General features: G+C 44.3%; 1 protein-coding gene and 1 long non-coding RNA gene across 3 annotated transcripts in view; both read right to left on the reverse strand.

Moving 5' to 3' along the window:
* Positions 1-7,318: 7,318 nt before the first annotated feature.
* Positions 7,319-7,887, reverse strand: LOC125497737 (uncharacterized). Its single transcript, XM_057391385.1, has 2 exons — positions 7,495-7,887; positions 7,319-7,396 (listed from the first exon to the last, which is right to left on the reverse strand). The coding sequence occupies exons 1-2, from the start codon at positions 7,849-7,851 to the stop codon at positions 7,319-7,321; spliced, it is 435 nt and encodes a 144-aa protein (XP_057247368.1). The 5' UTR covers positions 7,852-7,887.
* A 3,128-nt stretch (positions 7,888-11,015) lies between these two features.
* LOC125497771 (uncharacterized) overlaps positions 11,016-13,241 on the reverse strand; it is a 59,560-nt gene continuing 57,334 nt past the window's right edge. The window contains exons 2-4 of one of the 2 annotated variants that reach the window (XR_007274717.2): positions 12,567-12,848; positions 12,444-12,477; positions 11,016-11,221 (exon numbers count right to left, since the gene is read on the reverse strand). This is a non-coding gene — a long non-coding RNA (uncharacterized LOC125497771). Of the gene's footprint in view, positions 11,222-12,443; positions 12,849-13,241 lie in introns of both variants that reach the window. The other variant, XR_007274716.2, reaches the window with a different exon arrangement.

A 13,241-nucleotide genomic window follows, 5' to 3' on the forward strand; every position in this document is an offset into this window, starting at 1 on the left:
CCATGCTGCGTTCACCTCGAGGGTAGGACTGTAACTCCAGTCATCCAAGAAAATCTTGACCGTCCAGTGACTGCTGGTCATTTGGAAAATGTGTTAAATGACTTCCAGGCCAGGATGGCCGCTGTTATGGAAGAGCAGATTAAGAACAACATGCTATTTTTTCAGATGAGTCCGAGAGAAGAGGCAGCTGCGCCACTTAAGGGCGATCCCAAGAGGGTCGTCCAGGACCTAGTCGGCCACCTCGGCCAGAATTGACTAAGCCGCCTTCCAAAGGAAAGCAGCCGGCAGTCAGTGATTCTAGGAGGAAGATGGACTGGAAGCTGGTGGTCCGTCCAGCAGATAATATCCCTCCTACTGGTCACATGATGGAGACTGATGCTCGGGAGTACTTGGAGGCCAAGAGGGCGGCAGCGCAGCAGCGTTCAGCCTCTGGCTCCACGCCATATATGAAGGATCCGTCCTTAAGGCTCCCGTCCAGAACAGTGGTGCGAAGCCGTGGTCCATCGGCTTTCCAGCCCAGGCAAGAGAAGACAGTTCTGCAGCCTATGGTGTACAGGCGTCAAGCCTTAGCTAACACCTCATCTAATCCGGTTTTGAAAGAGTACCGTCAGGAGCACATACCCATTGAGGGGCAGGTGGCGGCACTCCAGATCAATTGGCCCACTCCTTTCTCGGTCAGGATCATGGAGTCCCCTCCTTTCCCAAAGGTTAAGCTCCCTACCATTGATCCTTTTGACGGAACTACTGATCCGGACGATCACCTATCAGCTTACAAGCATCAGATGTATGTCCAAGGGGTGGACGATGCAACTTGGTGTAAGAATTTCCCAGCTACTTTGAAAGGAGTAGCGCAAAAATGGTTCAACAACTTCCCCTAATTCAGTGAAAATTTTACTGAACTTAGTATTCTGTTCACCAGTCACTTTGTGGCTAATCGGCAAGAACAGAAAACAAGCATGCACCTAGGTAAGTCATCCAAGGTCCTAAGGAAGCCTTGAGAGGTTATGTGAAGAGGTTTAATCTGGAGGCGTTGCAGATCCAAGATTTGAATGCGGGTGTGGCTTTGACGCCTTCATCAGAGGTCTAAGACCAGGAAGTTTTAAGTTTGATTTGGTGAAGAAGAAAATCACTACTTTGACGGAAGCACTGAGGGAGGCTGAAGCATTCATTCATGCCACAGAGGTCTGTGCTGAGGCAAAACAGCCAGAAGTGAAGAAAGTGGAAGAGGCTGTTCAGCCAAAAAAGAATCCGCCCAAGAAGGCTGAGACTTGGGCCATGACTACTATGACCACTTCGTCCAAGAGAAGTAGGCGGTCAGAGCCGGCGGCCTCTGTTGAACCAATAGAGTTCAACAAAGATCAATATTCCATTTTGATGGAAATAAAAGATCAGCATGAGCTAAAGGCGCCGGCCGAGATGAAGACGCCTTATCGTAACAGGGACAAGAGCAAGTATTGTCACTTTCACAAAGATTGTGGACATGAAACCAATGAATGCAAGCATTTGAAGCGAGCACTAGAAGAGTTGGCTCGAAAAGGAAAGATGAACAATTACCTACCCTCGTCAGGAAGGAAGTTTCAGAAAAGGGATAACCGTCAAGGAAGAAAAATGGACGGAGATAGCACGGATGATGATGTAGTGATGGTCATCTCAGGAGGATTTGCAGCTGGAGGTCCGACAAATCGCGGCCACAAAAACTATTTGAGGGAACTCAGCCAGGTTATGCTCACCAACCAGGCCGAGTCTGATCCTTTTCCAAAAATAGTGGTCAGCGAGTTGGACCGGGGGAACATTAGGACGCCTCATGATGACCCGCTGGTTGTGGAAATGAAGATTGCCAATCTAAGGGTTAGGCGAATTTTGATTGATACTGGGAGCTCAACTGACATCATCAGTGCTGATTGTTTGTCTCGTTTAAAGTTTGACAAAAATGAGTTGATGCCGGTAAATCATCCTATAATTGGTTTTGGCGGCGGGGTCATACACCCTATGGGAACTCACCTTGCCGTCAGAGTTGGAGAAAAAGATGCGGCCAGGACGCTTTTTGTGAAATTTTTGGTAGTACGAGACTTGACAGCTTATAATGTCATTCTCGGGCGACCTACCTTAAATCACATCAAGGCCGTCATTGTGACCCATTTAATGCTGATGAAGTTTGAGTGCGATGGTGGGAAGATTGGATCTCTTTATGGAGACCAGCAAGCTGCCAGAGAATGCTATCTCACCACACTCAAACCATCATCTTGGAAGGAAAAAGCAGAGTGTCCAAGGGCACAAGGAGATGATTCGGCCAAAAAAGTTAAAGGCCAGATTAGTGAGCTTAAGGAGGAAATTGAGAAGGTTCAGGAGTCGCCTTTTCCTGAAAACTCCGTCCATGCTTTTGCCTAGCAAGAAGAGAAAGTGTTTGGCTATTAAGGAAGAAAAACATTCATCTGAGATAATGGCTATAATGAGTCTGGGACTAGAACGTCCAGAACCTGTGGAAAGTCCAGTAGAGATCTGCTTGAATCCAGAGCGTCCGGAAAGGACATTGAAAATTGGATCAGTTTTGAGGTCAGAAATCCAGGACGCCTTGGTTGCGTTGCTGCGAGAATTTGAAGATGTGTTTGCCTATGCTGTAGAGGAGATGCCTGGGATAGACCCTGAGGTGGCTGTCCATAAGCTCAACATTGAGCCGGGGCAAAAGCCTATTCGGCAGAAGAAGAGGCATCTGGGGCCGGCCAGAAATAAGGCCGTTGACGAGAAGTTCAAAAGTGCTCAAATCTAAATTCATCCGGGAAACATACTACCCAGATTGGGTAGCAAATGTTGTGATGGTTCCAAAGCCGAATGGCACTTGGAGGATGTGCGTTGATTATACAGATTTGAACAAGGCTGTCCTAAGGACAGCTTCCCGTTGCCAAAAATAGATCGTCTGGTTGATTCTACGGCCGGCCATGCCCTACTGAGCTTTATGGATGCCTACTCTGGCTTCCATCAGATTCCTATGTGGCCGGATGATCAAGATAAGACTTCTTCATTACTGAGAAAGGGCTGTATGGATGGCTCAGGATGCCTTTCGGCCTAAGAAACGCTCCGGCTACATTTCAGAGGCTCATTAATACAGTATTTCAGCCGCAGCTCGGCCGAAATATGGAAGCTTATATAGACGACATGATCGTCAAGAGTAAAGAGGAGAAAGATCATCTGGACGATCTGAGGGAAACCTTCCTCACCTTGAGAAAATTCAAGTTGAAGCTTAATCCGCAAAAATGTGTGTTCGGCGTAGTTGCTGGGAAATTTCTGGGATTTTTGGTTGATCAGAGAGGGATTGAGGCAAATCCCGACAAAATTCAGGCTATTATGAATATGTCTTCGCCGTCCAAAGTCAAAGAAGTTCAGAGGTTGACGGGCTGTTTGGCTGCTCTTGGACGGTTTCTCTCAAAATCAGGGGACAAATGTCACCATTTCTTTGCTACCATCAAGAAAAATGCCAAGTTTGAATGGTCAGATGAAGCTGAAGTAGCCCTTCAGCAAGTAAAAGATCATCTTCGGCAGCTGCCTAGGCTGATCAGTCCGGCCGAAGGAGAGAGGTTGTATGTGTATCTGGCTGTATCACCCTTCGCGGTAAGTGCAGTCCTGTTGGCTGAAAGAGAACTCGGTGCAAATACCCGTCTATTTTTGTGAGCCATGTGCTTAAAGATGCTGAGAACAGATATTCGTCCATCGAAAAATTCGGCCTGGCTTTGCTGATGGCAGCCGGAAGTTAAGGCCTTACTTCTTGCCATAGCATTCTCTGTATATACAGATCAGCCGCTTAGGCAAGTGTTGCATAAGATGGATGCCTCTGGCCGAATGTTAAAATGGGCTGTTGAGCTGAATATGTTTGATTTAACATTTGAGCCTAGAAAGGCAATCAAGGGCCAGCTTTGGCTGATTTCATCGTAGAGCTTACACGGCCTACGATAGAAAGCGTCCAAGATCCAGCAGCAGGAAGGCGTCATTGGACCCTTATGGTGGACGGATCCTCAACTGCCAACGGAGTGGGGCAGGAATCATTTTTCAATCTCCAGAAGGGGATAAGTTTGAATATGCTATGAAATTCAAGTTCCAGGCGTCCAATAATGAGGCAGAGTATGAAGCTCTCTTAGCCGGCATAAAAATGTGTAAAGCGGCTGGGGCCCTGGAAATTGAGGCTAAGACCGACTCTCTGCTGGTTGTCAGTCAGGTCAATGGTGAGTTTGAATGCAAGGAACTGTCCATGAGCAAGTATATGAATTTGGTCAAGGACGAGATCAAGTCTTTAAAGAGGTTCGTCCTAGACAGGTGCCCAGATCAGAAAATCATCAAGCTGATGCCCTCTCTAAACTGGCCAGCTCGGCGAAGGTGAGTTCCTAGAACAGTCTTTTGGGAGGTGAAGGCGGCCAAGAGCATTGAGGCCGGAGAAGTCTGTTTCTCAGCCGAGATGATGAGTGGATGAGTCCATCATTGAGTTCAAGAAGACGGCCGTCTGCCTCTTGATCCCATTAAGGCCAAGTATGTGAGCTAGGGACAAGTGGTTTGAGTTGTGGAATGAGACCTTATACAAAAAGTCCTATAATCGGCCTCTTCTCAATGCATCAGCCGAAAGGAAGGTCTGGACGTTTTGAAGGAGTTGCAGAGGGAGCTTGTGCTTCTCACATTGGAGGAAGAGCTTTGGCGAAAGGGCTCTCAGGACGGGCTACTTTTGGCCGACCTTAAAAGAAGATGCACTCCTCTATGCCAAGAAGTGTGATAGTTGCCAAAAGCATGGTAATATCATCAAAAGCCGTCCAATTACTGACGCCCATTCTCTTTCCTCTTCCCTTTGCTAAATGGGGGATGGACATCTTGGGCCTTTTCCTATTGCTGCTGGCCAGAAGAAATTTGTAATAGTAGCTGTAGACTACTTTACAAAATGGGTTGAAGCTGAAGCATTAAGGGGCATCACCACCAATGATGTCAAAGGGTTCATCTGGAAGAACTTGATTACAAGGTTTGGCATGCCCCAGTCCATCGTCTTTGATAATGGGCCCAATTTGAAACGCCCAAGCTTCGTCAATGGTTGGCCGATCAAGGAGTTAAGGCTCACTTTGCAGCAGTAGCTCATCCACAGGCTAATGGGCAAGTAGAGGCCTTTAACAAGATCCTTTCGGCCGGAATAAAAAAGAAGTTAGACAATGCAAAGGGGCTTTGGGTAGAAGAATTGCAGCTGGTCTATGGTCAATTGGACGACGGCCAAGAATTCCACAGGAGAGACTCCTTTATGATGGTTTATGGTTCTGAGGCTGTCCTTCCTATTGAAGTTGAGGAACCCACCTTAAGAGTAATGATGTACTCAGAAGATGCTAACTGGGCAGCTCTTAGGACGGCTTTGGACTTAGTTCCTGAAGTCAGGGGCAATGCTCTGCTGAGGATGCAACTATATAAGTTAAGAATGGCTAGAGACTTCAACAAAAGAGTTGCTAGACGTCCACTAAAGATGGGAGACTCGTCCTAGAAAGATGGAAGCGGTCGGCCGAGCAAAGAGTTAGGCAAGCTTACTCCTAACTGGGAAGGACCCTATAAGATAATCGAAGTCGTTCAGAATGGTACCTTTCGTCTCGAAGGATTGGACGGACGTCCTATTCCTAGGACGTGGAATTCTGACACTTTGAAGAAATACTTTGTTTAGAGCACCCAGCTAAATTGTAATCTTTTCCTAATGCATTACAATGAAAAAGTAGAATGTAGACATGTACCTTGACTATCCGTCAAGCAAACTTCATATAATACAATTCTACTTCTCTATGACTTTGTTTTAATTGTTTGCTTAAGTTACATACTAACGTCAAAAGCTAACTAATTTTCCAAAGCAAAAAGACAATGCACCTTTCATTGGGAGTTCGGCTGAACATGTTATCATTCTTAAACGGATAAAACATGTCAGATTTGGCCGATTGTTTCTTAAAGTTAAACACTCCTGAACAAGGTCGGCTGGAAATAAGACGCCTTAGTAAAGGATCTTACTGTCCGTCCAAAAGCCACAAAACTTCGAAATAACAACCTTAGTAAAGGAACAAGTTATTTTATGATTTCACAAAGATGGACGAGGTTTTCCAAAGAATCAGTTCGTCCAACTATCATTCAGACGAGTTGCTCTCCAAAGAGGCAGCCCGTCAGAATATTAGCCTGGACGAGTTGCTTCTGGCATAAAACGCTCGTCCTAGTTGTTTAAAAATTATCTTCTTAACTCCTTCTTGAACAGGGAAAAGTTATAAAAACTCTTCGTCCAAGAAGGGGGGCATATAGGGACATAATTTATAAAATGACTAAGTCTTTGTCCAAGGACGAACGCACCAGGGTCTGGCCGAGCAAACTTTTTACTTAAATAATCCAAAAAGTAAAAGCAAGTCTTTGCTTGAGCATCTGGTTATGAACGTCCAGAAAAGAGCTACTGAGTCAGATCAGAATGATTGAGAGATTATTTTATACTTGGCTTTAATGATAGTACTCGAAAAATCGGCCAAAAGAGTTGATTAGACCAGCCAAATATTAAGACGAATTACTTTTATACTTGAACATTGATGAATGTTGTAAGTATAATCGGCCAAAATGTTATGACGAACTACTTTTGTACTTGGTATAATCATGGAATTGTAAGACAATGCGTCCAAAACAGTAAAGCATAGAACAACAGAGATTGAAAAAGTTAGCTTCCCATAAATATAAAAAGATGATTACAACCTAAATTCATCTAAGTACAAAAGGAGAAAAAGTTACAAGTGGCTCACAGCCAAGATACAACAAAAGAACTAGGCGGCAGGAGGATCGTTGTCCTCTTCGTCCTGGGCCTCTGCATTGTCCTCTCCCTCTTCATCCTCAGAGGATTCTTCAAAGACGGGAGGTTCTGCTTTAGTTATGGTGGCCTTATGCAAGGCTTCTTGGAATTCCAGCCGACGAGCATATCTGGGGATATCCTCCTCCTCGGCCATCATCTCAAAAGCCTTCACCGCCCATTCTTTTGAGGTATCTATGATGGTGTTCATAGCCTCTTTGGCGCCGGCAATTGTCTCTGCAACCTCAGTTCGAAGGGCTTGGTTTTTGACCTTCAGGACGAGGTTTTCCTTGAAAAATCGGCAGCCATAGTCATGCTGAATTCCTCTCGTCCGTCAGAACCGTTCCAACGAAGCCCGTTCGTCTATCATCTCCGTCAACCGAAGAAGATAGACTTTGATCTGAGACTCCAGCTCAGCCGACCTTTTTTCCAAAGCAACTTTGGTTTGCTGGTGCAACACCTCTTGCTCGGAAATGACGAACTGAGCATGGTCGGCGGCCGCAGTTACTCATGGACGAGCTTTTTATTCTCTTTTCTGAGCTCCTTCGCCCAGTCTTCTGTTATCATGCTGCGAGCAAAAAGCTGAAAACATAAAAGGATAGGGCATGTCAGGACGGATAAAAAAAAAGTAAGTGAAGACCAAGTAAAAAGCATAAGCGTCCGAAGAGGAAAGAATGTACCTCGGCAGCAAGCTGAGACATGTAACCTACATGCCCAGACGATGCTCCCCTTAACCCCTTGATATAAGTTTCGGGAAAGCACTTGAACAGCTCCGTCTTGAGCTTCTCACGATCAGACGACGACATCTTTCCAAAGGCTGGAGAAGATTCATCGTCAGAGAGGCTAGGGGAGCCGACAACAGCAGGACCCTTCCCTTTATCTGAAAGGTTAGACTCGTCAGTACACCTGATGGGAATAACCACGGTCTGTTTGTTGGACGGACTCATCGGACGCCCGCCAACCCGTAGTGTTCTAACTACGTTGGAATAGTAGGACTCACCAGAAGAACGGGAAGCCGTCCTATAAGCGGCCGGCATCTGGCCTACCAGTTGGGCCACTGGCCCAGAAAAGGCGGATCCTCCACAGCCGCGTCCGGCTTGAAGATTGTTCAGCGTCGTCCAGAATGACAACCTCGTCAGGTTGCGAAGATCGGGTTGCTCAGCCGGACCAGTATAGGCCACCAGGGCTCGAGAGTCAACTTCAGCTGGCTCCTCCTTGGCCTCCTCCTTGGCCGGAAGGTCGATCACGACCTTGGGAACCGGCCGAGTGGTCTTCTTCTCTTAGCAGTAAACCCTTTGCCTTTTTGAGGGAGGGGCTTCACTGGTGCCTGCTGGCCGTTTCTTTGCAGCGGCTTTCTCGGCCAGAGCTTTTGAAGTTGGGGCATTTTTCTGAAAAAAGATTGGAATGCTCGTCAAGATATCAATCAGGACGAATTGATCCTCAAATAAGCAACTCGTCCAACACTATTCTAGACGGACTGCCCCTCGAAGAGGCAAACCGTCAAGATATCAACCAGGACGGGTTGCTGTTCAGATGAGTAACTCGTCCTATGCTACACCAGACGGACTGTCCTCCTAAGAGGCAAGCCGTCAAGAATTCAACCTAGCCGAGTTGCTTCTTGGGAAGTTAGCTCGTCCTGTGTTTCTCTGGACGAATTGCCCCATGGGTAGACAAGTCGTCCAGGCACCATCTTGACGGGTTACCCTCCAAAGTAGCAGACCGGCCCAAAAAAAAAAAAAAAAAAAAAAAAAAAAAAAAAAAAACAAAAATATGAATACATATACAAAGCTCACCAAGGTGTCGGCCCTCTTTTCGGCACCTGACTTGCTGTACTCCTTCCATAGAGTGTCCGCAAATCTGGATGAGCTCATATCTCCTATCCAAGACTTCCTGAGCTTGCTCCTGGCTGAATCTGAAAGAGAGAAAAACAAATGTTGGACGAATGATAATTAAGTCTAGAAATTTGTACTTGGAAGATTCTCAGTTGATATACCTCTGTCCTCGTCCTGCCTTAAGCCGGCAGCGACCAGGAAGTTGTCATGGTAAAACATTTCCTTAAAAGGAATCCAATTGGACGGACCTTTGAAAGAAACATCTTCCATAGTATACTCCGAAACCGGAAGTACTCCACCATCTCTTCGGCAGAGTTACTCTCCAGTTCCAGTATGAGGCCATCCGTCCAGTTTTGTGGTTGTCCGGCTAAAATACCGAAGACGGTTTGCCACCGCTTTATTGGGCGCCTGGACAAGAGGAACTCGCCCTTCCATGAGTGCATCTTGGAAGTCTTATCCCAAGACGTCAAGAATCCTTGACGTTGCACACGCTCAGCCAGCTTCCTTCAATGGTCCTAGGGACCTTGGCACGTAGTGAATATGGTGAAAGCGGCCAGAGAAGGGTCCTTTCCCTTTAAATTGCAGACGGCCAGAAAGGTAAGAATTTTTGCCAAGAGTTAGGGGCAAGCTGGTTATGTCCTATGCCGTAATACTGAAGAAGTTGGCTGATGAAGGGGTGAAGGGGAAAGCGCAGGCCGGCATCTAATGCCAGCCGATAAACTGCAAAATGGCCTGGAGGAGCACTGAAAATAGTGTCCTCTCGGCCGGGAAGACAAAGTGGTAGCCAGGCATGGGCATTGCCACCGAAAAAGGACTAAGGTCCGAGCCTAATCGTCCTAACCATGTGTTTCGGCCAGGATGAACCTAGGGTCAGAAAGGGGACCTAGCCGCCGTCTTATTTCAGACGAAGTGGTTGATGGCTCCTCTGAGCCACTAGCAGGGTCAGAAGAGCTAGCCGTCCTTGGCTCATCTGAGATCGTCCTATGTATGGACGGGCTGGCTTCTGGAGAGCCCCTGACTTCTGGTTCCTCCTCGGCATGTTCAGGAGAAGGAGTGTGGTAGGCAGGACGAGCGCTTTGGGTCTCTCGTTCTCCTTCGGCCGGAATTCGCCCAGTGGATTCCTCCCTTTCAGAGCTAGAGGCCGGCATGGTTACCCCTCTTCTGATGCGAGCCGTTTGCTTGACGCGCGCCAGATTACCCTGCACAGGTAAAGACTGGGTCGTCTGACTTTGCCGTCCATGGCTAAAGATAAAGAATGCATGCCCGGCCAAGATAGGACCAACTCTAGAAGATGCCGAGGAAGTTAGGCCCTCTGTTCTAGGGTTAGCACCAACCCTGAGCGGCCGGAATTGTTCGAGGAAGAGGACGAATCCATTTTCTTAAAATATGTGTGCAATCAAGAAAAGAGTTGAGAATATACCTGTAGAAGAAAATTCGGACGAATGTTGAAGATGACTTGAAACCTCGGACGAGCAAACAACAATGCAAGAGCTTGGACGGGGTTGTTCTTCTCTCTAAAAAGTTCAGTAAAAATTTGCAGAGTCTCTCTCTCTAGAAAATTTCTCAGCAAAGTTAAAATGATTCCAGGAGCGACTAAGGCACATATTTATAGAGGGGTGAAAATGACCCCCTCATCCGGTAAAAGTAACCGTTGTTCATAGGAAGTTGACCTGTGGAGACCGGCAAAATGGCGCCTCTTTTTTGAAAAAGAGAAGAGCAGTTCCAGGTCGGTTAAAAGAGGAAGATTAACCGTCTTGGCGCCCAAAAGATAATAACTCCCTCTTTTAAGGGGCAAATGTTGTAGCCTAAAAAATAAACGGCTCTGGTACTGACACGTGGCTCATCTGAGCCCTACAATGTGGCATACATGCAGGGGAATAAAAGTACAAAAGGGCCTGAAGGTGACAGGCCTAAAAGTACGTTTCTCTGAAACGTACTAAAAAGACCTTCTTCTGGCCCCAAAAACTGTACTTAGGCCCAGTAAGTCTGATTTACACCTTTATATGAAAGTGAGGTGTACTGACCAGTTAACAGCTGCCACGTGTCCCAAAACTTTGATTAGCCAATCAGATGCTCCCAAATTAGGGTGACATCAAGGCACAGCAGTCATTTCAAACAGTATAAATAGTCCTTGATTTCAGGGTGAAAGGTACGTTTTTCAGAGCATAGTACTGTTACTCTGTCATAAATTCTTCTCTCTCTCTCTCTACTTTCTCTCTCTAAAAGTTCCTTTACATCCCTGATATCTGACTTAAGCATCGGAGGGGGAAATACCACCCAAACCTCCAGGGTGGGTCCCTTTTTGTGCAGGTTGCTGGTCAGGAGTTTGCTTCGGGATTTGAACCAATCATTGTTGCACAAGTCTCCAGTTCTAAGAACCCATCTTTGGGAGTTGTGATATAAATTGCTAGTTTTACACTGCATAACAGCTTCCATAGATCATAAATGTATGTACGAGTCACAATGCATCTAACATGTAAAAGTATTAATCAGCTATGTCCAGTAGATAACCAATCCCTATTTCTACAGGCTTTCAAATCCGTAAGAAGCTCAAGTCTCAGCTTCCAACTGCCCTCTACAAAAGCAAAATCAGTAAACTTAGGAGTAGAAGTAACAATCTATGTTTGATTAAATGGTAATTTTAAGACTGTATTTAGAATTACACAAAAAAAATATTAGTATAATATAGAAGAGTATAGCCAACACTAAAATCATTAGTCCTTGGAATCAGCTATACTAAGCGAATTAAGTGGTAAGCACCTTTTCAAGAGTCACAGCATAAAGATGCTTCAGCACATGTTAAACCTTTAAGCCAAACCACATTTACAGTTCATCTATCAGCTAAGCCTCTACAGACATCCAGCTAAAAAACTGAAGCAGCTTATGGCAGCGCTTAATTTTATAAAATAACTTGTCAACATTACCTCAAAACATACTCACCAGCCTTCTTTCATTACTCAACTGAAACCAAAATATATCCTCTCTCCTTTCCCAACACTCGAAGCCATAAAATCATCCGTGATTAGTGTAACAACAAGAGTGGAAATGTACAATTCTAAATTCCAAATCAGGAGCCAATACTCGATAGTACAATTACTCGAAACTTTCCTTGTTACTCATCTCAATCCTCATACATCTACAACAGTACAACACCACACAGAACCAAAATCTCGCCATTATATAACATTATAAATGCCAAAAATATTACATCTTTAAGATCATTGACCAATCATAATTATATTCTAAAAACTAACAAAACGTTAAGTGGATTTGGTAATACAATACCTGAAAGTAAACATATCCCCACCAATACAAATGCAAAGACAAAAAAAGATGGCCCTAAAGCATAGAAAATGTGTGGTCCATTTTCAATATAGTAATAATAGAAAGCAACTTTTATATTTTGAAAAAATTAAAGTACCGTTGTTGATTACAACTAGTACAAAATGACAAAGATCTCTCCGCCCCTAACCCCCCCTACTTCCTAAAATCCACAACAATTTGTAAAGTGCTAGGATAATAAATATAAAATTAATAAAAAAGGTGAACGGCTAAAAGAAAAAGATAATCTGAAAAGTGTAGCTAAAAACTACTAACTCGCATATATCCTGCCATTTTCTCAGGAACAAAAAATAACGCCTAAATTTTCCAGTATAATATCATTGTTAGGATATCCTAACAGTAATTCAGCATAAACACTTTAACAATAAACAGCAAGAAAAGTGAAAACAGATTTATAGCTAGAGATCTATTGGTCAGATTGTTCGCGATTTGGAATCATCTTGACATTGGCATACCTGCTTATAAGTAAATATAGTGCCAATGTCCCTCCTGCAGCCAATAATTGCCAATTATTTGTAGACATGAAATAACTATTGACAAAACAAACAAGTCAGAAAGAAAGTTGGAAAATCTCGTACCTTCACCATTGTCATTAGCTTTAAGCACTACAAATACATATTTCGTAAGGGTACAAGAGTTATTGTATACAGTATAACAGACAATGCCACCAGAACATCGATTTCTGATGTTATAGGCACCTTGCTAAACACGTCAGTGAAGACATATAGAGGGCTCGTACCCACATCACCATACACCACACAAGGTTTCACATTACAAAAGTTTGCTCACACGCTACAAACATATAATTAGAGCACTTGAAGTTCCATCAAATCTCCATTAAAGCTTCAAGATTGTTCCTCCTGCAGATCGTTATTCAAGACCCAGGCAACAAAGGGATAAATCTTGAGGGTCAATTTCAATTTATTTCTTATTATACTAAAAACCTACTTTTCATGATGTAGATCAGTAAACAAATCATGTTATTTTACAAATTCTAATTCCTCTTCTCTATTACTTTTTGTTTTATTTTACTATCACAAATTCTTGGGTGTAATTAATACACCATAATTGATGGTGTAACCACCCGCAAACGACCACTTTTTTTTTTTTGGTTTAAAATACAAATGACATGAAATAAATAACAAAATGACATGAAATTTATGTCATTATTTGTATAGTCCATGTCAATATTGTTGAAGTCTATGTTATTATGCATATTACGCAATAGGTTATGGTGTAACATGTTACACCTA

This window comes from Beta vulgaris, chromosome 1 (assembly GCF_026745355.1).
Source record: "Beta vulgaris subsp. vulgaris cultivar EL10 chromosome 1, EL10.2, whole genome shotgun sequence".
NCBI classification, from domain to species: domain Eukaryota; kingdom Viridiplantae; phylum Streptophyta; class Magnoliopsida; order Caryophyllales; family Amaranthaceae; genus Beta; species Beta vulgaris.

Excerpts from the sequence above, each read along its gene's own strand:
- LOC125497737 (XM_057391385.1), bottom strand. The coding sequence starts at position 7,851 with ATGCCGGCCGCTTATAGGACGGCTTCCCGTTCTTCTGGTGAGTCCTAC. Across the intron at positions 7,397-7,494 it reads TGTCTCAGCTTGCTGCCGAG|CTTTTTGCTCGCAGCATGAT; the intron begins GTACATTCTTTC and ends TTATGTTTTCAG.